General features: G+C 38.8%; 2 protein-coding genes across 2 annotated transcripts; both read left to right on the top strand.

Moving 5' to 3' along the window:
- The first annotated feature begins 220 nt into the window (after positions 1-220).
- Positions 221-25,142, top strand: PH4alphaEFB (prolyl 4-hydroxylase subunit alpha-1). The gene is made up of 9 exons (XM_017145100.3): positions 221-556; positions 12,253-12,445; positions 18,493-18,801; positions 18,900-19,087; positions 23,123-23,292; positions 23,350-23,832; positions 23,909-23,974; positions 24,543-24,708; positions 24,785-25,142. The coding sequence occupies exons 2-9, from the start codon at positions 12,261-12,263 to the stop codon at positions 24,868-24,870; spliced, it is 1,653 nt and encodes a 550-aa protein (XP_017000589.2). The 5' UTR covers positions 221-556; positions 12,253-12,260; the 3' UTR covers positions 24,871-25,142.
- Positions 14,652-18,075, top strand: spdo (sanpodo). The gene is made up of 2 exons (XM_017145099.3): positions 14,652-16,894; positions 17,437-18,075. The coding sequence occupies exons 1-2, from the start codon at positions 15,494-15,496 to the stop codon at positions 17,770-17,772; spliced, it is 1,737 nt and encodes a 578-aa protein (XP_017000588.2). The 5' UTR covers positions 14,652-15,493; the 3' UTR covers positions 17,773-18,075.
- Positions 25,143-25,619: the final 477 nt, after the last annotated feature.

Here is a 25,619-nt window from a genome sequence, read left to right as displayed (position 1 = left end):
AAAACATCTGTTCGATGGAAAACCACAATTGAGAGAGCTCTACTCACTGTGGAATGTATCTGTATCTTCTCCTCTCTTTTTTTCCGATGTGTAGGTCTCTCTTCGTCTCTGAAATTTCCAGTTCATATGGAACTGAGTATTAAACCCAAACCAGAAATTCGCTCTTTCTGGAAGTCGGTATTTATCTACATGCGAGGCGGTAACAAAACAAAATCAGTTCCATCAGTTCCATTCGGTATTTCTCAGCGCGCGGACGCGAATTAAAAAGATTAATTTATAAATATCATCGGAAAAAAGAGGGACCTGCCACTCGAAACAAGTGAAATCATTCCTGAAATCGGTTCTAAAAGAAAATATCCCAAAGATACGTGAATTCGTGCGACTCGCGACGACTGTTCCCAGGTGAAGTGCGGAAAATGTATCTATAAGATACAGAGTGCGGGCGGGCAATGCAATCGAGGTGTTCTCGAGGAATTGTAAACAAAGAAGTCGGCGCTATCCATTGACATCTATCCCGATATCCAGCAACAAGTTCCAGGGAAAACAAAAACCCAAGGTAAGTCAAAGAAACATTTCTGAGATACATTTTCTAGAATCTCTGACGTGTTCCTCCTGTCGCCTTCGCCTTCCGTCGTGCACTGATAACAATAATGGGGACTTAATGAACGGAATGTGGGACAGCTAAATTAAATATTCGATTTTGATTAGAGAGAGAAATGCTGTGACTAAAACTATACTGATTTCGTGGTGTACATACATACATTATATGCACTTGTTGTCACCACATGGCGATTCAATTGACCGCCTTTGCCCCCACATATTCCCCATTTCCTACATATTCCCTTCTCCTCTGGCGATAAGCCTCTAAATATCTGGACTCGAAAAAGTCTGTGCGGTCATAGAAATATTCATTCATATATATATTTAACGTCCGTCTGGGTGTGTTTATATAATGGGGGGACTAGGGGGCGAAAAAAGGAGGAAGTGCCGTAGTCACGTAGTCAATTGTCGGCATTTGTTTTGGTTGCGCTTCTTGTGCACTTCATCATCAGTTCTTCATCTCTTTGCTCTCTGTTGTGGTGCTCCATTTCGCTGGAAAGCGATGAAAATCAACCCCTAAATGGGAATGGAACTGGTCCTGGAACTAGTTCACGGGATGCGTTGCCAACTATGGGAAAAAGGAGGGTTTTATTTGGGGAGTGAGGCTAAGAAAATATAAACTAACTATTTTTAACAGTTTTTTTTTATTTAATTTGTATACTATTGTGTATATTTAAATATTAAAACAAAAATAAAAATAGAAAATCATTTCGAATCTGCAAGGTGCTTACAACTGGTTTATGAAAAGGATAATTTCCCTATGAAGGGAAATTTAAAACCGTATTTAAAAAAACAAAATCCTTGGATATAATAATTATTATTTAGAATTTCAATTATAAATGATACGGTTTAAGCTATAGAGTTTATATTTATTTGAAAGAATGAAGAAATATTTTGTATTGTACTGCACAAAGTCAAAGGATATAAATTACCTCTATTTATCCCGGACCCAAACCCCGTTTAGCAGCTCCCATTAGCTGATATTGCTTATCTAATCGGAGGCACTTCGCCAATTAGAGTCTGGTTGGGGTGATTAATGCGTATGCGTATTTTTCAAAACTCAATCGGCTCCAAAAGCCTCAATTAACTTACGAGTTAGGTGTGTTAATTTATTAAATTTATAATTTAGCCACGAATTCGTTCGTTGCTCGCTTTCTGGTCTTTAAACCCATTCGATCAGTATTTGTTTGCTAATTAGTCCGGCAATGACAACCGGTTGGCAATAATAGAGATGGATGATAAAAACGAAAGTGAAGGCTGCCTGGCCAAAAGATGAAAACCCCCTCCAAATACAAATCCAAATCCAGGTGTGGAATGCAATGAAAGTGATTACAAGAGGAGCCTGTCGTTTGGCCCACTTCCTTGTCAGGTTTCTTTGTCCCCATCCCCCACTATTTCATTTTTTCCCAGCTCATCTTTCATAGACTCTTTGAACCGGTTTGATATTGCGATTTCCATCGCGGGGACGTTTATGCCGTTTATGCTTACTTTTCAAGGTGAATTGTAAAATTTATGTGTGCACACGCTCCATGACGGCATCTGTCTGGTATTATTAATCCATTGCCATGGGTTAATGCTGGGTGTTAAGGGGAAGTGGGAGGGGGGGTTGAGCTGTGAACATTTGTCATTCATTACTAATTAGAAAGCTCGCTGAATGCACTTGAATTACTACCGACGAGTCCTTGCTTCCTGCCTACTGAATATTTAATACGAATGCCATTTTCCCAGCACAGAGAGAAAATATGGAAAACATCAATGGGTATTTGAAATCATTTATAAAGGTGTATAAAATTATGATGATTGATTTTAACATTCTAGTGATTTTTATGGAATAATTAGATTCTACTTTTAACTTAACTTTTCCTTAACTTTTACTGAAATTAAAAGAGATTAAAAACCTTTTCTGCGACTGTCACACTTAATTCTTTCTTTCTTGAGGGTTTTGCGGGGTTAGACAAAGTTGCTGGCAATCAAATTAACGCTTATGGAATTGAAAAGTTTATGCCCTGTGAGTAGAACTTTTGCTAGCAGGCAAATCACATTACGCCCAAGTTCGAATCCAAGTTCTCGAGGGGGCAAGGGCAGCTGCAACATGTGGCACTCTTGGCCCGGCCAACTCAATTACACTTAACCAAATTGTTTGCATAATTTGCACAAACTAGGCAGCCCATAGACCATGATTTTACCCACTCAGAACTCTTTTTTGTCTGTCTTTTTTTCCATTTTCTCGCATCAGCAAAGTGGAGAGACCTCATTCGGCGGTTAGGGCAAAGTTTGTGCAAAACGATGATGATATTAAAGCCAATAATGATGATTAAGTGGTTTGATGCCGAGGCGCGTCTAAAGAGGTCCATTAAGTCGGTGAGTTAAAGAAGAACTCGGAATCAAATTACAGTGCCAGCGTAGAAATCGACGAGTCGATTCGATGCGATTTTAATTATGTATTCGATTGGCCAAAAAATGCAAAAGGAAGGGGTTTCTACGGAGGAAGCCGTACCCTCTGCGAATTCCATTACGAATGGGCAAATGTCACAGCAGCAGACATGGGAAATAAAGAGGAGGTCCGCGCTTTTGGGGAAGGTCAGTTCAAGGGGGCTGGGGGCCTGACATTTAGCAGATGGAAGACTTCGGTGGCAGCAGTTTGGTGACTTCGTGCCACATTAACAGTTAACAGCAACTGGCCCAAAGAGACAATGTGGCCAACAAAGCTCAGGCTTAAAGTTCGCAAATGCCAGAGCTCAAAGAGCAGGTGCAGAGAAAAAAAACAGCAGGGGGGAATATGTCCTATTTATAAATTTAATATTCGCTCCCAAACCTCTTAATTATTTAAAAAAATACCTCTTCATTATTTCTTAACAAACAAATCATACCATTAATTCGCTTTTAATTAACCTCTTAATAATATTGCATCAATAATAAAGACAGAATCAATTTAAAATTGAAAAGGCTCCACCCAAAAATGGATTCAAGTTTTGTTTAGCCGTCATTAAGTCAAGAAAACTAGTTTTTAAAAGACATTTAAAGAAGCGCTAGAAAAGTCCGAAGACAATGCCAGTTTCTGATAAATGTTATGATTAAATATTTTTAAATTAGACAAATTTATACTTGATTTTTAAACGTTAATTTCATGCTCTCTCAAGAAATGATAAATTACTGACCCCCAAAAGCGAAGAAGTGAATCAATGAAACATAAAACATTCATAATATTTGGTCAACTCTTTCCCCACAAAAAAATAAATATTTATAGATTTTCAAAGGCTTCAACTGAGATTAAGTCTAACGTCATTTTGGAAACTTGTTTTAAAATAATGTCTTATTTAAATAACGAGAATGCTTGAAAATATTTTAAAATGCGGATTGGATGAATATTTGCCGTTTCTCTGAGTGTAGTTTCAGTTCAGCTGCGGATGCACAGTTTTGAGTCCACATTCGGTGGCTCATAAATGTCAGTGGAGCTACTGGCCTGAGTTATGGTTTTAGCCCCGTCCATCTCGGAGTCGCTTCAGCAGCTTCCTCGACTTCACCGCTCATAAAATTGATGGACGACATTGTGGGGGTCGCGATAGACCAACAAACCAGCAGACCAGTCCCACTATCCACCTGCCAGTCGGCCTTGCAAACGTTTCACACCCACCTAAGCCACCCACTTAAAGGGGGGTTGTGTGGAGTGCCACCTATAGCATTTGCACCTGAATAATGATGTCGTGCCTGCTCAAATTGTCCCGTTGCATTTTATAGAATTGGTGCCGTTTGCTGACAGTTTCATTTGAGCAAAAGTGTCGCAGTTCGGCGGGAAAAACGGAGGACAGCTTCCCAGGAAACAGGTGAATATGCTGCTTTCGATAAGCGAGCATCTATTGTGTGGGACAGGTGGCAAAGTAAAGTCTCCCTAAAATGGACAAATGCTCTGACAACGGGGTGCCTACTTAGTGATAAGATGGGTACTAGTGGTGTAGCCAATAATGGTATTATTAAATATTTTACAAGACAAGCAATTTGGGAGACCTTGCAGACGAATATAAAACAAGAAAGGAAGCTACCTTCGGCCAGCCGAAGCTTATATACCCTTGCAGATAAAGTAATACTCACTCGGTGCAGTTCCAGGGATTCCAGATTCAGTGTTCCTATTTTTGAATTTTGTTTTTAAGTAGTCAAGAATTAAAACGCCTACTTCCTACAAATTAACAAGAATTTTCTTATATATGTTTGAATATTCCTATAGGAGCCTTAAGATATAGTGGTCCGATCCGGCTCGCTCCGACATATGTACTACACTCATAAAAAAAAATCGAAGAATTTCCTTAAAATCTAAAAAATTCTTTCTTGAATTTTTGCCAAAGGCGACCTCACCTTTGTTTCAAGAAATGGTTTTTTTGAAAGGCACCATTAAAACAAGAAAAAATATTTCTTGTTTTAAGAAATTTAATTTCTTAAAACAAGAAAGGGTTTTTTAGGAAGCCACCATAAAAACAAGAAAAAATATTTCTTAAAACAAGAAAGGCGATTCTTGTTTCAAAGGTGGTTTGTTTCTTGTTTCAAGAAATTAAATTTCTTAAAACAAGAAAGGGTTTTTTAGAAAGGCACCTTTTAAACAAGAAAAATTCTTTCTTGTTTAAATTATATTATATTAACACTGAAACCCTAAAAATAAAATGTAACTTAGTTTTTCTTTTGCATATTATATTTATTTACATTTAAAACATTTAACACTTAACATTTAAACATTTTTAAATAACACATTTTTGACTCAAGAAAACATTATTATTACCCAAGGTCTGTTGAACTTCATATAACCTAAGGTGATCCATTTTCTTCGCCTTTCCTCATCTATAAAAAAAGAGTTATTGGGATATCAATGATTTGTTTTTAGATAAACAACTTTTTTGAAATAATGTAATGTTAATAATAGCCAAAATACAAACACGTTGGACAGACGACCGAGAGAGAGGAGCAAGACAGGTAGAAAATGAAGGGTTGAAAATCGAATTTCAGAGATAGAGAGGCACGGGAGAGACACGTACATACATACATATATATTTACATACAGTCCTTTGCGCGAAGGGAGACCGAATGTAAGCAGGGCAGATCGTGTCAGTTTTAAGAAGGTGAAGAGAGAAACGTCGCGACGCGTAGGTCAAGCGAGAGAGAGAGAGGAGCAGAATATGAAAGGGTTGAAAATCGGGTTTCAGATCGGGTGAGCCGCGTACATGCATAGATATTTACATGCATACATAAGTATGTCAAACAAACAGGGGAGAGTGGGGGAATTTCGTCAGCATTTTTTCAAAGCTATTTTTTGTCCATCTTGAGACACGTTATCATATTTCTATTTTTATTGTTGAATGCGGTTAGCACCAAGCTTTAAAATGTGACATTCCCCTATTTTTATACCCGTTACTCGTAGAGTAAAAGGGTATATTGTATTCGTGCAAAAGTATGTAACAGGTAGAAGGAAGCGTTTCCGACCCCATAAAGTATATATATTCTTGATCAGGATCACTAGCCGAGTCGATCTAGCCATGTCCGTCTGTCCGTCTGTCCGTCTGTCTGTCTGTCCGTCTGTCCGTATGAACGCTGAGATCTCGGAAACTATAGAAGCTAGAAGATTGGCATTTTGCATGCAGATTCTAGGAATTCCTACGCAGCGCAAGTTTGTTTCAAAATGGTGCCACGCCCCCTCTAACGCCCACCATCGCTTATATACGATTTTAAAAATTTTAATATTTTGGAAAAGTAAAAATGCAGTTTTATTGTGTTTATCAATACCTATCGAAATGTAGAAGAAATTTTTCAAATCGGACCATTCGTTAAAAAGTTATGCGTGATCAACGTTTTCTATCTCTATCTCCATCTCCCTCGCACTCCCTTTACCTGAGTAACGGGTATCTGATAGTCGGGGCATCCGACTATAACGTTCCCTCTTGTTTTAATTAGCTTGGTGATTTATAAAAAAATAAAATGTAAAACCAATATACTGGGGCAATCTCACCACACAGGGGGGTAAAATCACCACACAACTGGGGAAATTTCGTCACCTGAAAAATGTAGGGAGTTTAACGCCTGAAAATATGCTACACTGATCAAGCGTACCATTTTTGTTGACGTCCTATATTTGTTGCTGCTGCTGGTAGTCTGCTCGTTAGCCAGCTCGTCAAATATAAAAATATGTATTTAAAATAGGTGCGAATTTACCCTTAGCGTACGGTGGCGAAATTTCCCCAGACCGTACTTTTTTAGAAATAATTATTTTTCTTGCGAAATTAGGCGCGAAGTTAAAAATCACTGACGCAGAAATGCACATTATAGCACTGTGTATTATATAAAAAATCGTGTATCTTATTCCTTTTGAATTGTGGCATACAGAAAAAATTTCGTCGAGAACTAAATGTAGCTTTTGAACTGTTAAAACACATTTAATATTATAGCTTAATTATCTTGGCCTCCTGTGCAAAACAAATGCATTGGTTGTGTCTGGCCGTCTTGAAGGACTAAAACAAAAAAATTATATATTTTTACGACTTATGGATTCCGAGATATTGCAGGTGACGAAATTGCCCCTGTGACGAAATTCCCCCACTCTCCCCTACAACATATTTTTCTTACCTTAGAAGGTTTTAAAACAAAATTACAGCTTCGAAAAACAAATTATTTGGCTGATGCAACTGCAGGTATTTTCACTCTGAAAAATAAATAAAATGCGAGTAATAAGATAAAGTTATTATCGAACTGTACACCCACAAATTTATGTACAAATGTATGTATGTACGTAGCTCTTAGCTAAAAAACAATTCAACTTAATTGATGTAAGCTTGGTAAAGAGATTTGGAATTTATCCTTTAATTACATACATACAATTGTACGCGCGCTATACAAAAAATTATATATTTACATACCTTTGAATATTCGGAAAAAGGCTTCACCTCTTATCCGCTTGAAAATCACGTCCATCACTCACGAATTTTTTTCACAACTGACGCTCGGGGGATCAGAGAAGTCGGTAGCCGGGTAGTAGTCGGGCCGAGTAGGCCCTTCGTCCCACTTCGTTTTTCTTGTCGTTAACATTCGGCAGCCGAAGGAAGTCAATGGCTACTTTCCTATATTCTAGGGTCATTTCATTCATATATTCAAAGGTGATTTTGTCCTTAAATACGTACAAAAATGTTTTGGCTGCGACGGCAAAACAAACATATGAGATTTTCATTTTTCTATTTTTAAGAAAAATTCTTTCTTGAATTTTTTCCATCAAGAAAGGTTTTCTGTATTCAAAGGACAATTTTCTAATAACAAGAAATTTTTTTTCTATTTTCAAAGGTAGGCCGTTTCAATGGCGAGATTTCCAAAATTTAGAAATTAATTTTTATGAGTGTACCTGCAATAGAAAGAAGACTTTCGGGAAAGTTTCATCGCGATAGCTTTAAAACTGAGAGACTAGTTCGCATAGAAACGGACAGACGGACAGACGGACAGACGGACAGACGGACAGACGGACATGGCTAGATAGACTCGGCTATTGGTGCTGATCAAGAATATATATACTTTATGTGGTCGGAAACGTCTCCTTCACTGCGTTGCAAACATCTGACTGAAATTATAATACCCTCTACAAGGGTATAAAAATCCTTATATAGTTGCAGTCTACTAATAATTACCTAATTTTGAATTTTGATTTCATAATTTTAAATAAAACGGTATTCGAAAAACCTTAAACCTCTAGAAAAAGTGGGCGCTTTTTTTAGTAAATTAAAATATATTCCCATTCACTGTTAACTGATACTTTAATATGTTATAGTTAGGCATCACTGTTTTGAGCCAATACCATATAGTATAGCCAACCAGGTCACCGTTTCCAACTTTTTCCGTGTATCAACAAGGACACTTTTTTGCCAGGTAGGAAACATTTGCTGACTGGCCAGATGCGATGCGAGTAATGCTAGTTCATCTGGCACCTGGCACAAAAGTATCTGCGTATCTGTATCCGTGGAGCAGTCAACCATCTCCATTTTCATTCCCATTTTCATCGCCATAGCCAACGCCAACGCCACTTTTCGCAGTCAGTCAGTGGGTCGAACATTGAGCTTAGTCAGCGTTTTGCACACACAAAATATTTCATAATTTAATTGCAAGTTGGGCGCAAGATAACAGAATTTTGTCCAACACAAAGCCGGCAGCAAATTCATTTTCATGTTCATTTCTCCTCGCGCTTTTCTTCCTCGGAAAAGTGCAGTAAAATCATGAAAAAAAGAAGAGGATTGCATAAGGCACAGAATACACGCAAGCCGAAAAAAAAACAGAAAAAAACATATTGCTGAGCTAGCATTTCAGTTGGTTTTGTTTTGTTGTTCGATGGGCGGACTGTGAAATAGAGGCGTGGCCGGCGTGGAAAATGCAATCCGATGACGAAAGTCCATTTCATTGCACCACAATTTGCACCGCAAGAAGTGCAAAAAGTGATGAGGATGATGGTGATGATGATGAGGCGTGAATCGAAATTGATTGAGAGATTAGTTGCCCAACTAACCAGAAGCGAAGAGGAGATGTGAGGGAAAATCATCGTCTTGACTGGGCTCGAAATCGAATTTTCCTCGGCCATGCATTAATTTCCGTAACCATATCAACTTTCTGCTCTCTTCCACTCGGCCGAAGTTTGTAATTTGCTGCCAATTAGTTTTGACTTCAAATCCAATTTCAGCTTTTATATCCTCTGGTGAATTTCTGGTCATTTCGCGACATTTCAACCGCAGTCCCTGGTAATTAGAGCCGCCTGACATTTCACAATCATTTATTCCCTGCTCTCCGTTAAATGTTGATAATTTTGCATTTTGCATATTTCGAGTATGCGGTTCATTTGTATTCCGCTCTGACTTTATTGGCCCATCAGTTTGATCGACCAGAAATGTGAGTAATCCCGTGTTGACTGCTCAGACAACTTGGCAGTTGCTTCTGCATAAAAAATGGTGAATAAATATTCACAGAGCTTTATTACCCTTTTTTTTGGGGTGTTAACTTTGGTACATAAGCTCCAGAGCAACTCGTAAATTATAACTTTTATTGAATTGGAATGGAATTGAATTTAATGGCTCTAAATTCATTAAATTTTGTTTTGCATAACCATAAAGATGTTATATTTAATACGGCCAAATTATCGCTAATACCCTGACAGTTATAGTTGAGATTATTTCGAAAGCCGACATTGCTTGACAACCGTCTTAATCCAGATTATCTTGCCGTTTTTTGTTAGACTTAAGACAATATTTTGAATGGTTTTATTTAATGTATTAACTTGTTTGATGAGTATTTATTTTTATTTTTAAAAATAAGAGAATAATTGAGAATTTTGTTTGAAAACTTAAAAATATTTGGAATGTATTAATAAGGAATCACTCTACATCTAAAATTTTGAAAATATTTAGTTATGACCAAAAAATGCTAAAATTATTATGGAACTTCCTACACAAAATATTAAAAGGTCACCAACTCCACCTTACAATTATAAATCGCACCTTATTTCAATTTATTTTTGTATGGGTGGCTGCTTCTTCCGGCTGTTTTAAATTCTTTTGCTGAAATTGTGCAACTCATGGCAACAAACATTCGCCTCAGTTGCACTGGAATTCCTGCAAATTAAGGCAAAATATTTTGGACCACACTTTATGGGAGATGGGAGAACGTAAAGCGATCGCCGGGGAGTTCGGTGAACTTGTCGAAGTCAGAAAAATTCCTCATTCATCTCGAACTGCAGAGATACTCTAGATGAAATAATATTTGCATTTTAATAAGTTTGATTGTGTAACGCGGTTGGCTTTGGTTTGGGAGAACTGTTAAAGGTTTGGTCATCATCACTCACAATAAAAGGTTTTTTTGTTCTCCGCTGCAGCGACGCGTATCTGTGAGATACATTTGCATAAATAACGGAGTTCTTTGAACCCCAATTAATTTCCCGTGGAGATGCAGGGCTAGAAATTAAACAGAAACACTCTATCTGAGATCAGGAACATGGGTCTAAAACTGGAAAGTTGAATGGGTAGTAAAATTTAATAGCTGTTGCCCTCGTTCTGATCACAGTTTCGAAGCTTCCCAACTAGAAATGGAAATCAAAATAGATTTAGATTTCAGATGTTAGAGGGGGACATAGAATAACCGGTCTGGGCGAGATTATTTAATATTTGCTGACAGCCGGGTTCGCTTTTAACACATGTTAGCTGACATAAATCGACTTTGGCTCGGAGCATCCATAATTCCAAATTCCGGACAAAATGCTGGCCAGAAGTGTTGGCCAAAATGCCGCATATTAATAACAGATCTTATCTCCCGAGTGACTGATTAATGTGAGCAATTACCTGCTCAAGTACAAGTCTGCTATTCAGTCTTCTGAGTTGGCAGAATTAATTACTGCTGATAAATTATTCACAGCACCAACATCATGCATCACCCTTAATTCGTCCTTGTGGTTTTTTCGGAGGACTTTTTCGGCTCACCACCCACTGAGCAGAGTAAAACCCTCCCCAAAATATGCAAATATGACTACGCGTTTATCTTAAAGATGCGAATTAACAGCGCGCGGCTAATTAATATCAATTAAAATTTATTGGCACGCTAACTAAGCCGCAATCTATGTAGTCCCGCCTCAAAAACGGAACTGGAAACAAACTTGAATTCGCTGTTCCTGTCATCTCAAAACTGATTGGGGTACATTGGCTCGAGACAAACTGGGGGGTTTCAGCCATATATATGAAACTTGATACATCATAAGACATAAAGGCCACACGCGGTTGGCAAAGTGAATTTACATGTGAATAGGTGATTGAACGGGTTGGTTAGTCTACGTTTTTATAAAATAATATTTCTTACTTATTTTATATGTTTAAAAAAAGTCTTGTATATTTCATATATTTTATTTTAAATAAATTGGACAGACTAAATGGTGTAATTTTTAATTTTGGGTTTCAACTTGTCTACATTTTTATAGAGTAATCAATAAATTAAATAAGTTAAATTTTTAATTTCTAAGAAATCTCTATTTAAAATCAAACATTTTCCCCATTGAGTAAGAAAAACCCAATGACAAAGTAACAAAGTCAGACCTTCTCGAATAGTTTCAACTGCTTCAGTGACGTAAAGTAGCTATTTGAAATTTAATATTTTCCTCGCTCCACTTTCGCCTGTAACGAATTGTAGCTCATTTTCCAGTGACAATATTTTAGAGGCAATAAGGGCAACATGTATGAATTGCAAATTGCTGCTGGCAAAGGAAATACCGACACTTAAAGAGCATTTCTCTGTGCCAGTGGAGTGTCATCGAATGTTTTTTGGACCCGTTTTATTATTGTAGTCGGCAGCAGTAAAGTAAACGCCATAAAACAATCCGCTCGATGGCAGGTCAAATTAAAAAACGCTCATTAAAATAAATTGCCAAATGCCCGAAACGCAAGCAACAGCTGCCCCTTGATATAAAAATATTCTGTGTTCTGTATTGTAGCTACATAGCTCTCGGTAGCGATATTAATCAATATAAAAGTCGATTTCGATTTCGAGTTCAGTGAGCTTAGAGGTTTTTCCTTACACATGGCTGGAGATTTAAGGCCACTGTATATTTTTGTAACAATTTTTAGGGCATCTTAAACTTACAGTTTTCTCTCTTTCCCTATTTTGCAGATTTTAAAATGGCTGCCGACTGGCGATTGATGTTTCTGCTGGGAGTCATGCTCCTCGTGGGTTTACCTGTGAATGGGGAGGTTTACACCGCCCTAGCTGAGATGGAGGAACTTCTTGAGACTGAATCCGTATTGATTACCAATCTGGAGGGCTACATACGCGTGCAGGAGAACAAGCTGAACTTCCTTAAAAAGTGAGTGTTCCCTTGCCGAATTTACTGCAATTAATTGGACTTTAAATATAAGCCACAAAATTAATTGGGAAACCTTGCATTAAATGGGTTGAAAGCAACACAGTTTACCCTTTTTAATAAACTTTGTTTGGCCACCATGTTTATGAAATCCCACATTCTAAAACTTAATTAAATTTGCAAATGATAATGTGCAATTATTTACCATGCTCATATAATTGACCTATTGAGAGCGGTAAATATAATTTTTCATTTGGCAATAACTAAAGAGCAAATACAATTAGTAATTAGTTGCTTTGTTTACCAATAGGCAATAAAAAAAAACATTCCCTTTCCATTTAATTATCTCTAATGAATTTAGCCTTTCGATTTCCAACTTATTGTGGCAGCTTTGCTTGAACAGTAACTTTAATAAATGTTATTTAATAATTTCAAGCAAAAGTTGTAATAATGGTGAAGTAATTAAATTTACTTAATTTCATGGTTTTTTTTTGCTGCCCTTTTGTAATTTAATATTTCCAAAGCAGCAGGAGTAATTATGCAGAAAAAGTAAAAGAGGTTTTCCACCACATTTTTGTAATGGTACTTGAAGAAAATAATATATTTTCAGGAGTGCTAAGTGAATATTAACCCTATTTAACAAAAATTAAATGTGCAAGGTCACTTGGAATTTATAATGATTTTTTTTTTTGGTTTTTATAAAAAATAAATGTATAGAAAAAGTAACAATCTCTTACAATAAAATTCAGATTTTTATATGCCTTGAATTAAATTCTTTTGTACAGATTTTAACCTCTTTTCTTTAAATAATGTGGCTTTAATATATTAAAAGCTACAGTAATTTTCTAGTTTATTTAAAGGCTTGAACCTATTTATACTGCGTCTTATGTAGACCTTACAAGACCTAGCTATAAAACCCAAGCTCCAAGTAGACCCCTATGCTACTTAACATAACTTCATCTTATGCAAATGGTGCCAAGATGTTTCTAAGTTCTAAATGGGGGACCTGAATACGAGGTTCAGGTAGTCGGCTGCATTCTGGTAATTACTTTTGCCACGTGCGAGGGGCAGCTGTTGCACGCACCTAGTTTTACCTTCTAGTACATACAGATGAGGCGCCCTTTGCACACATGACTGCAGATACATATCTTTTGCTTACATACGAAGGGGATCTATCTATGTATATAAGGAGTGACAGCGGAAATAATATGGGGGAGAGAGAGCAGGGAGTGCAGGATGCGGTGAGGCAACTCCCCTAATCAAATAATGCCAGTCGCACTCAGAACTCAGGATCTATCTTCTGGTTCTGTTTCTGTTCTGTTCCTGTTTCTGCATTTGTACCTTGGCTTTGTCACAACAAAGGACGAGGCAGGATCCTCACCGGCAGCAAGCAGCAAACAGCTGACAGCTGTTATCCTTGTGCGCTGTCATTGCCCCCTGCCTTTGAGTATCTGTATCTGCATCGGAGTATCTGTATCCGAGTATCTTCGTTTCTGAGTATCTCAGTATCCTTTGGATGCAGCCTCCCGTGTCGCGTGCCGTCTGCCGGCGCTCAAAATTTAATGCCTCTTAAATTCTCCCACTGGGCAGCTGTTGCGGTGCCTCCGAGTTTCAGAGTTTCTGACTAATCCGCTTGACAATTTGCCCTGTGGCTGCGCTGATTTGCTTTTGGCCAAAAGGCAATTAAATTGGCCACCACGAAAGGACAACGCAGCACGCAGCCTGCCAAAAATAAGCGCAGCTCAAAGGCATGTTTGCATATGTGTGTGGGAGGTGAGATCCGGGTAAAGTTGGCCTCTGTTTTCCACTGGCAACTGAAAATGTAACGGTCGCTTGGGCATAACAAAAATCAGGGGAGGGGCTGCCTTCAGGGAAGGTTTTTTCGGTCTGCACAAACATCAGAACTGAACAAGTATTAATTTTAGGGAATATAAGAATACAGAAATACCTCCTAATTTAATGAAAATATTTTTGAGTTATTTAAAAGCTGTTATTAAAATTTTAAAAACTTAATTTGATTATTCAAAAAATAATTTTAATACGAATTTATTGTTTTTCCTATTAGATATATTAATTTTATATTTTGTTATTTAATATTTGTTATCTTAAAATATATTTTATTTTAATATTTTTTTAAATTTTCTACATTTTTTAATTTTTTTACTTTTTTTGTTCTACGCTGCCAAAATGGAGTAGAAATAGTCAAACTAGAAATGTGAATGGAAGCTCTAGTTTATGACTCGACACATTAATGGCAGAAATATGTACATATTAAACTAAACTGTTCTCTGAAAACATGCATTTAAAGTTTATATTGTCATTCAAAGCTGACGACTGAAACAAGAACTTGATATGGTCTAAAAAATAATAAAGTTTTTAAAGCATTTCGAAGAAGAGAAAGGAAAACAAATAAATAATAGAGAAGCAACTAGTTCTTATGATAGAATTCCAAACAGAGCAGATTCATATTAGGTAAATGGTGTCATATTTTTGGAGGTGACAATGTGCTGATATGATCTTGGGTAGATTTAAAACCCATACATCATACCCTTTAAGTTTCCCTTATAAATGGTATCAAAACTGAATTAAAGCCGCGAGGGAGCGCATATGAGTTGGTAAATAAGAATTAAAAACGCTGATAAAAGCCGGCTGCTCCTGCAATTCGCCAGGGGTTTTTAGTTGAAATGTCTCAGTTGGAAGTTTCAACCCCCATTTCTCTGTTCAGGAGCAGATGTTTTCGGTTTCTGGCCTAATGGAACGCGCCAAACACAGTCGGTCATTGTACGGGTGTCTTATGTCCAAGTAAATGGTGGTGTTTTTTTTTATAAGGAGAGAGAGAGTGGGGGACTTAGAGCACGATCCACTCGACTGCGCGCCGGCGCAGGAAGTGGAGGAAGTTGAGGAGCTGCCGACTGGAACCAGACTCTAGATCAGTCGAGTCGCAGTTGTCGAAGTAAACGGATCGTGGAAAAATAAAAGTGCTAGGAACTAGAAACCCAGAAGAGAACCCAAAAACAGAACACCCCTTAAAGGTTGTACAGTGCTATCATTATGTCGCAGCATAATTATACCAACCCGGCCTTCTGCCAAAACAGCGAGTTCTATCCAGTGTCTAGTGGTAATGGCTCATCGCGCAATGCAGTGGAGTCCATCTATAATAGGAGTCTCCAGATGAACTTTGGAGCAGCTGCGCCGCGTACTCCATCTCGAGATCCCCGCGAGGGTCCACTGCGAATGCAGCGTAGCATGTCCACGCGATCGGTGACGCGGAAACAACACCAGCAGCAGCAATATCAGCAGCAGCAACACCAGCAGCAGCAACACCAGCAGCAGCAACACCAGCAGCAGCAACATCAGCAGCAGCAACATCAGGCTAAACAGCCATCTTCCAGTGGTCGCTATGCCTTGGTTCCCCTAGAGGAACTAAACAGCAGCAGGGCCAGTAGATATGCCATAGTCCCAGGACAGGCAGCCCAGAGATTGGCCAGATCGCAGGATAACCTGGACCGCTATAGCTCCAGGAATGGATTGCACGAGGAGGAGGAGCCGCACTCCTTCCACGAGGAACCGCATCAGGAAACGCAGTTTGCCAGTCTGCCACCCAGCATAAATTATCCAACAAAGCAGAGGAATCTAAATAACAATCCCCAAAATCAAACCCAGATAAAGCATGCTTTTAGCAGCGACTTTGGCAGCAAGACCTTCTTGATAGTGGACAAGAACAGCAATCAGCGGTACCAGATGGTCCCCACTGCCGAGGATGAGGAGTTGGTGGATGAGAACCAGGAGATCATACAGATGCACAATGGCCGGGCACATCGTTATGCAGTGGTGCCCACAAATGGGGATGATGATGAGGAGGATGAGGATCTGCAGCAGGATCAGCAGGAAACCTGCCTTAGTAACATGGAACTGAGTCAGCAGCAGTATGCGGCAAGGACCTCGACTCCGCAGCAAAGAAATGCGGCGGCTGCCACGAGGGCGCTTCATGAACTGCTGACCACGCCCAGGAAAATGCAACCGCCCCCGAGATTGGCCCACTCAACGCCCCGAAATGCCGCCCATCAGGAGCAGCTGCAGATGGAGCGACGGCTGGAGATCTACAAGAGCCAGCAGATCTACCAAAGTCACCAGCAGGCGGTGGGATTGGGTGTTCCACCTAGTTTACCCCTGAGGCAAACTCGACTCTCCCCACAGAGACTTCACTATGAGACGGTGAAGCCGCTGCCCATGCAGATGGCAGACCGCTCCATGGCGGTGATCAGTCCCAGGGTCCAGGAGCAGGAGCAGGAGAGGGAGCAGGACATGAGCAGCATCCAGGGAAAGGGAAAGAACAACAACTCGTATCCCCAGAAAATGGCCAATGCCACCATCACTCTGGCCGTCGTCTCCCTGATGCTCGTCTTGGGCAGCACCATGAATGCGGGACTCATCATCTACATGATTGCCCACGTAAGTAGTTCAAAGCACTCTTGGGATCTTGAGAAACCAGGAAAATTATCGTTACTTCAGAATTTGTTTAAAATTTAACAGGAAATATTTTGTGGTAAAATAATTAATACTTAATGGAATATTTTTGGTTCCAAGAATAAAGTTATATCTATTAATTTTTCAAATTTTTAGCATTGGTTTAAATATTTTAAAATACAAAGATCTCGCAATTAAAACCCTTAATCGTTAATATTCTCGTAGTTTATTATTTATTAAATTCTTATTAAATCATTATTTAACAATTTCTTTAAAATTTAACGTTTAAAGTAAAAAGATTTAACATTTAAACTTAAAATTTGTTGAAAAATATGCACATGTTTTTTCACAATATTACAAATCGATTTTATTACTTGGATTCGTTATGTTTCTTTTTTAACCTTGTTTACTATGTATTTTTTACCTGCACATTATGATACGATAATTTTCGAGAGTTAAAAACGCTTTATATTACAAATTTATTTTTTAAAAACATTTCAATAACTTTTTCCTTCTTTTCCCGGCAGCTTGGCAAATCCTTTTACCTGCAGTTTGGCCTGGTTGCCTCCTTTTCCGGAATGGGATTGGGCTTCCTGGGATTCAAGTCGCGTCACTGTGAGTGGCTGCCTAACAGGAGTTATAGTTCCGGATACATCCTGGTCACCATATTCTGCCTCTTCAAGTCCTGTGGATTGCTGGTGATTCTGGTGGTGGATCCTTTTCCCGGGTTCCCTGTACACGATGTGACGACTGGCGTTATCCTGGGACTGTCCACCTTCACCATGTTCTTCATCGCATTGGGAGTTCTGGGAAGTCTGTGGTGCCACCGACCTCCGCCGGATAACCGCGTCAATGTGGTGTAATCCTTAACCCCTATCAAGGGGAATTAGTTAATAACCCTAGCTTAGTTTCTAACATAGTTGTACACCATCCACTTCGACTGCAAGAACTTGACACACCGAACGGCTAAAAGACCAAAAACAAAGTATTAGATTTATAACCAGAGGAAGATCATCATCCCCCGAAAACGACTGTATATAACAAGTGGGTTGTACTTACTGCTAGACTTTTATTTTACTTTAACTTATTGTTCACTTTTGTGTAGTTTAAATATGCTTCACTTTAAGAATACAATAAAAGCACTGGAATACCAATAAAAAAGTAGTTTTATTTATAAATAGAGGTAATAAAAAATTAATGAAAATTGAGAGTAGTCAAATTCAGCAAAAATCTATTATATTCGCTGATTAAGCACGCCTGTTTCCGTTGCTCAGCAATTTTAAATTATTAAGACCACTAGCTAAGCAAACCCATTAAAAGCCAATGCATTTTTAAGTGAAAAAGTAGGTAAACCTTTTGTTTTGCATTTGCTTATTGATAAACAAGAAAGTTGCGCCATTTACTTTGAGCTGTAGCTTATTTTAGCCTTAGGTCTTGAGCTCTCTTCCTTCTGGCCAAGTTCAAACTTTGGCTTTTGCTTTCCTTGCCGCCAGTTGTAATGCAATTTGCCTGCTCGCGAAAAGCACTTAGTGAACTGTCTGCCAAGTTTCACCCCATATTTTTTCCCTCTTTAAAAATTCTAGTAAAATGGACGAGTATCAGCGGGAACATGCAGATGCCTCCAGCGATATTACAGGCTATGTATCCAACCCGATAAATGCCTATTTGCTGACCAAGCGGCTGACCACCGACTGGCGGCAGGTGGAGAACCTCATGGAGCACGACGTAGGCACGGACTTCGTTCAGAACATCACCCAGTATCGAAGTGTCCTCAAGTTCCCCTCCGACGAGGATCTCAATGGGGCGGCGGTGGCCTTGCTCCGCCTGCAGGACACCTACCAACTGGACACATCGAGTGTGGCGAGGGGCAAACTGAATGGCATTCAGTACAGGTAAGCTTCGATTTTCGTTTTCAAGGAAAATAAACTACTTTGAAATTGGGAAAACCAAGCTGGTACATAAACACTGACCACATTTATTATCCCCTTAGCACGGAAATGTCCTCGGACGACTGTTTCGAGCTGGGCAGACAGTCGTATGTGAACCACGACTACTACCACACGGTTCTCTGGATGAACGAGGCGATGGCCAGGATGCTGGAGGAACCCACCAACCACACGCAGAGCTTCACCAAGGCCGACATCCTCGAGTACCTGGCCTTCTCCACCTACAAGGAGGGTGAGTCCAAGTCCAAGTCCAGTTTAGGGCTCCTTTTTATCTCTGTTCCCTAAGTGCCAGGATGCACTGGCAAAAAATTGGGGGCTTTAAAATTCCCCTGAAGAGTCTCGGAAATTCCCCAGACATTACAGACTACTTTTTTAAATTTGTTAATAAGAGAATATAAATGAATATGAATGCAATATAATTTTTTTTATTATCATAACTGAAATATTATTCAAATAATTTTTTTGTTCTTTAAAAAATTGCAAAATTCTAAATATTTTAAAGATTGGAGGAGGTTAAACATTTCCTATATTATTTAATTTAATTATCCTCAAATTAATGTAATTCCTTAAGAATACTTTGAAAAAAAACGTAGTATTTCAAGAAAATTGTTAGAACAGAAAATGCAAAAAAGTAAATGTTTCCAATTTAAATATTAGAACAACGCAGTTATCAATTTTACAGAATTCACCAAATCTGCAAATTAGAATTTTTAAAGCTTTCAAGTTTCAGCTTTTCAACCTACTAAAATTGGGTAATTAAATTCTCAGAGTGTGTTTGCCGTCCCAATTCGTTGTTGTCATTGCTCGTTTGCATGGCACTTTCGAGGTCCATTTGGCTGCAGGAAATTGCACTCTGTCCCCGAACCACTTGCTGTTGTCCTGTCCCCTACCTCCACTTTTCACAGTTTCCACACAGTTTTCCTACTTTTCACCTGGAGTCGCTCTTGGGTTGCTCTTTTGCCCATTAAGTGCGAAAAAGTGTTGGCCATCTGCAGCCGGTGCGACAATGTTGCGGGTGAAAAGGAGGAGCTATCACGTAGAGTTGGATCCAGGATCGGCACGTCCTTCTGCCAGGGAGCTGTGTGCTTTATTAACGTCTTATTACCCCGGTTAGCGCACCCTATCCGTTCATCAAAGAGCCGGCACACGTATCTGTGTCTTTAGTGGGTGCTTGTTGGTTCTAGATGGTCCTACACAGATAGAAATTAATGTACAATATTTTTGGTATATCTTATGAAACCGAAAACAGCATAAATATAACGTATTTTAATAGGACTTGTAAAGGTTCACTTTCATTACTTTTTAATTTATTGTCCAAATTTCTTCTACAATTCGATAGGTGTTAATAAACACAACAAAATGGCATTTTAACTTTTACAAAATCTGTAAATATGTAGGCACCAGGCTTTTTTACTCTACGAGTACGGGGTATAATGGTATGAAAATAGTAATTATGCTTGATATTCAGATTTTTTTTCCCTGTACAAAGTCTGGCTCAACACACAAGTTATGGGCGTTGCCGGTGGGCGGGGCGGAAGTGCCGCCATATTGTGTTGAGGAACGACACGAGAAAACAACGCAAATGGGTCCGCCCTCGAGGCAAGTGACAGGCTTTCTGTCACCCGACCACTCGGATCCCGATCCCCATACCCATCCTCCCCTTTTCCGTTCCTCTTGGTTTCACTGGGTTCCTCTTGCTGGTGGAACACATGTGTCGGGAGATGCAAATTTAAGTTCCTGTCGCCGACAGGGTTTCAAAAGTTGAGGTCGTGCTGGAGGTCGGGGTTTAAAGGAGAGGTTAAAGCCGTACTCTTTGGGAACCACTATGTAAGACAGGCAGAACTTATTAGTAGGACCTGGACGCAAATGAATAAATAAGTGCGCAGCTTTGGTAACTTTGGAAACAATCCAATCGACTTGATGGCCCCGGCAGTTTAAGTTTCAGTTTCTTTTTCAGTCTCAGGCGTAGGAAGTTCGAGGTCAGGCGGTAAAACTTTCTTAGAAACTGTGGCATACTTTCGGGCCGAGAATGAATGGTTTACTTGGTGGGGCAGCGGCATCCCTATCGCACTTAAGACCCCTTTTTAGACCCTGATGAATTAATTGTGCGGCTCGGTCAAGTGCGAAACGAGACTCTTGACTTTAAATAAGTATTTCACTAACCTGCTGCTTATTTATTTATGTTATTATGGGCCCCTTGATGGTCAACTCACTTTGATGTTTCTTAGTTAAAAGCTGTGTTCGTTTTTGTATCACTATGGACGGCAGTCCATGTAGTGACGAAGCGCACCAGGAGAGTGTGCGAAGGCGACTACTATTATATAGCCGCAAAATTGAAAATCTGCTGTGATAGTTCGATCGTAATGAGTAATACACCAATCGAAAGGTATTGCAAAAACTTAAGGGATTGCATACCAAGACCTCAAGAAAAAAAATTGGCTTGGGAGAGAGAGCGGTGAAAGTGAAAAAGTGAAAATTTCGAAATTTGGAGCTGTTGGGGCCGGTGGGGATAAATGCCCCCTCGAAATGTTTTAGTTGTATTCCTTTTGAAAATACCCGTCGAATGAGGGGTCATTTGTCAAAATCCGACTCTCCGTTCAAAAGTTATAGCCAAAATATGATTTTCTTCTTCTTCCCAAAATGAAAATTTAATTCTGTTTGTCAGTTTGTCCACTTGTCCGCTTGTCCACTTGTCCACTTGTCCAAAATATGTTTTTTAAGTTCTGAAAATTTGATATGACGTTCATCACATCGATATAAGAAACTTTTGTTCTACCACTTTTGGAAAAACCCGCTAGTTTAGCGGGAAAACAGCTATAAATAGCTAAAATTCGGAAAGCCGTAACTTCTATACTACTAAAGCTACAGACTGCATCTCGTTTGAAAGGTATTTTTAAATGCTATAAACGCCTTCTATATGCAATTTGTGTAAATGTAATAGTTAAAAAGATATGAACAAAAGAAAATTTGTTAAACTTTTTTTTTAGCTTTTTTTTAATTTTCTCAAAAACGGCTCTAACGATTTTAATTACAACTTTAAACTGTATAGCCCTTGAGATTCCTTAAATTTTGGTATATATCATGTTTATGTTAAAAATCGCGTTTAAAAGTTATTCAGAAACGAAAATAGCCACTTTTGCCAGCTCAGAACAACTAACGCTCCCTGAGTATTGAATTTTGTGGGAGGGTATCCGAACTGTATTTTAGGGTCATGGAATCAGTAAATTTGCACTTAAGAGTTCCATATAGGAATCTTTTGTTCTACGACTTTTGGAAAAAGCCGCTACTTTAGCGGGAAAAAGCTAAAAATAGCTAAATTTCGTTAGTTTGTAAGTTCTACACTACAAAAGGTACAGACATGTGCTATACCTCGTTTAAAAGGTATTTTGAAATACTTCTACGCCTTTTTATCTTAATTCGTTAAAATACAATAGTTTAAAAATTATGATTGACCAATTTAAATTTAAATGTTTATATTAGCATCTATGAGAGCAAAAGTAAGCAAACAAAAACTTCTGATATCAAATAAAAACACCTCTTAACGAGGTAAAAAACTAGTGACGATCGCACCTTTAACGTACAAAAGTTCTGATATCAACATTTGTGACGAAAAATTATTACACTCGTCATTAAATAGACTTTCTAATCTTTTCTCATTCGTCACGCTGCAATAGAAAATGCCTGTAATGGGAAAAAGGCTGGAATAGTTTGCTAGGGCGGGCCGAATGAGAAAAGATTAGAAAGTCTATTTAATGACGAGTGTAATAATTTTTCGTCACAAATGTTGATATCAGAACTTTTGTACGTTAAAGGTGCGATCGTCACTAGTTTTTTACCTCGTTAAGAGGTGTTTTTATTTGATTAAAGTAAAGCGACCGTTCTGTAATGAGTTTTGTGTGAAAATATTTAGGTTTAAGGATGGCTTCGTTTTTTTACTTTGTTTAATTGATTGATTTTTGTAAATCAGAGGAGCACTATTTTATTAGTTTGTTAGTTGTTCAAATCAGTAGCAATTATATATTTCAACCGATTTTTAGCCAAGTGACTGTAATAAAACTCTAAGAAAATTACTTTCAACAATTTTAAAAAATTTTTTAAATTCTGCAAAGATTATTTAAATAGCAGATTGTAAGGTTAAAAAGTAAGATCCTTTTAAAGGCTAGAATTTGCTAGATTTAATTCGGAAGACTCTCTAATCGAGGTGCCAAATATTAGATTAAAAGTAGACTTCTTAATAAATCCCAATATTTCTAAACTTTTTTTTTAGGCAACATAGAGAGCGCCTTGACCATGACTAATGAGCTGCTCCAACTGCTGCCGCATCACGAGAGGGCCAATGGAAACAAGCGGTTCTACGAGAAGGAGATTGCCAGCCAGCTGCAGTTGAAGAAGATGAAGGGCGACGATGGCACCGACGAGATGCCCAAGTCTGATTTGGTAAGATATATATTTGAAAAAGAAAAAAATAGCTTACAAATAATCCCTATTTGTTAGCCCGTGGCCAAAAGTGATCCGGCCATTTTCGATTTGACCGAGCGCAGGGCCTACGAAATGTTGTGCCGGGGCGAACTGAAGCCCTCGCCCACGGATCTCAGGCCCCTGCGATGTCGTTATGTAACGAATAATGTGCCCTTCCTGCGATTGGGCCCCTTGAAACTGGAGGAGGCCCATATGGAGCCCTATATTGTGATCTATCACGATGCCATGTATGATAGTGAAATTGATATTATCAAGCGGATGGCTCGTCCTCGATTCCGCCGGGCTACTGTTCAGAATTCGGTGACTGGAGCCCTGGAGACGGCGAACTACAGGATCAGCAAGTCCGCTTGGCTGAAAACCCACGAGGATCAGGTGATTGAGACCGTGGTTCAGCGTACCGCCGATATGACCGGTTTGGATATGGATTCCGCGGAGGAACTGCAGGTGGTTAACTACGGCATCGGTGGACATTACGAGCCGCACTTTGACTTTGCCAGGGTGAGTATTTTCCCTAGTAAAAATAGGGAATTAATAAACTATTTTTAACCAGCTAAAACGGATATATTATTTCTAGAAAGAGGAACAGCGCGCCTTTGAGGGTCTTAATCTGGGCAACCGCATTGCCACCGTTTTATTCTACGTAAGTTTGTTTTTCATTTTGCCCACCCCTTTCCTTTCTTTTTTTTTACAAAATATTCACATACACACGCCGTTTTTCCTCGTTTTTCCCCGCACTCAACTGATAAAATAAAATTCTCTGAATTTTTGCTTTATTTGCATCATTAGTAAGGCTTATTTATAAATAGAGTTGCGTAGGTTGCAATGCGAGTGAATGGAATTCCATGGCTGTGAATGCAAAAGCAACGCACAATGGCAGAAAAATAGATACGAAAGGCAAGGCAGCCTTGCAAATGTGGTTTTCTCTTTTCTATGGAATATATATATGTTTTTTTCACCAAGCTATTGTTGGTCAATGGTCAATAGAGGGCTTGCAAATTGCACAACTCGCTTATTAAAATGACACAATTAATTAAATGGCTTAAGAAGATTTAATTATTTAAATTATATATTTTTTTAAAAGATTATCTTAATAGTAAACAAATGGTATATTCCATTTAATTTTTTTCTTATAATAAAAAACCAAAATTATAAAGCTATAAAATTCGTTATAAAGTTCTTTTTTAAAATATCTTTTTTCCCCTTTTCAGATGAGTGATGTGGAGCAGGGGGGCGCCACAGTTTTTACATCCCTCCACACAGCATTATTTCCCAGGAAGGGTACGGCAGCCTTTTGGATGAATCTTCATCGAGATGGAGAAGGCGATGTAAGGACTCGGCATGCCGCCTGTCCCGTACTTACAGGCACCAAATGGGGTGGGTTCGCTATCCTTGATTAAATATTCTATCAAATAATATATAATGTATTTTTTAATTTTTTTAAAAAACCCAGTGTCTAACAAGTGGATCCACGAACGCGGCCAGGAGTTCCGCAGACCCTGCTCCCTGGACGAGGATCACGGCGAGTTCGCCATTTAAGCCGGAGTCTAGTTAGCGAATGCAACGAATCTTAAGTGCGGAATCTCATCCTTCGCCATTTTGGCCACCGACTTCCTATTGTACATACCGCATTCAGCCGAAAGTTTTACTTAGCGGTTCCACCTTGGGGAGCCAACTTCTACCTAGCTATCTAGATCCTAGACTCGTACGGAATTTATCTACTTTTGTATATTTGCCTAGTTTAAGTAGTAGAAAAAATTGGAATAAAATCGAAATGGAAAGCAAACAAATAATATGTTTAATAAATATATTTTTCGGTGGATAAACCCCTGCACAAAATCAATAAATTACACTTTCTAGCTTAAATTATTTTATTCTACACTTAATAAAAATGCTTTTAGCATCGATACATTTCAAGTACCTACTTACAAATTTAAAATTGCGATAAAGTGGAGGGGAAAATGTACATTTTAAAGCACACTCTGATCTGGGTTTGATGTTCGATTAGTGGGTGGCGATTCATCAGCCGGAGGACTCATCCATCAAGTGCGGTAAGTGGAGCTCCGATACGAGGGTGTGTTTGCATTGGCAAGGGTGAGAGGATACAGGATACAAATCGGCTTATCCTGACAGCATCTGCCGCATTGCGTTGCATACTTTGCGGCTCCCCGGGAAAACTCAACTCAATCGAATTTCGCCTGAAATGCGAAAAGTGCAAGCGAGGAGAAAAATGGCCAGCATTATTGCATTGGACAGAATCATAGAGCAGGTCTAAGAAAAATTCACTT

The sequence above is a fragment of the Drosophila takahashii genome, chromosome 3R (genome assembly GCF_030179915.1).
Source record: "Drosophila takahashii strain IR98-3 E-12201 chromosome 3R, DtakHiC1v2, whole genome shotgun sequence".
NCBI lineage: Eukaryota > Metazoa > Arthropoda > Insecta > Diptera > Drosophilidae > Drosophila > Drosophila takahashii.
Note: the sequence above shows the minus strand (reverse complement) of the source record. Positions and strands in the feature narration are given on the sequence as shown.

Excerpts from the sequence above, each read along its gene's own strand:
- PH4alphaEFB (XM_017145100.3), top strand. The coding sequence starts at position 12,261 with ATGGCTGCCGACTGGCGATTGATGTTTCTGCTGGGAGTCATGCTCCTC. Across the intron at positions 19,088-23,122 it reads CTTCTCCACCTACAAGGAGG|GCAACATAGAGAGCGCCTTG; the intron begins GTGAGTCCAAGT and ends CTTTTTTTTTAG. Across the intron at positions 23,975-24,542 it reads TTGCCACCGTTTTATTCTAC|ATGAGTGATGTGGAGCAGGG; the intron begins GTAAGTTTGTTT and ends TCCCCTTTTCAG.
- spdo (XM_017145099.3), top strand. The coding sequence starts at position 15,494 with ATGTCGCAGCATAATTATACCAACCCGGCCTTCTGCCAAAACAGCGAG. Across the intron at positions 16,895-17,436 it reads TCATCTACATGATTGCCCAC|CTTGGCAAATCCTTTTACCT; the intron begins GTAAGTAGTTCA and ends TTTTCCCGGCAG.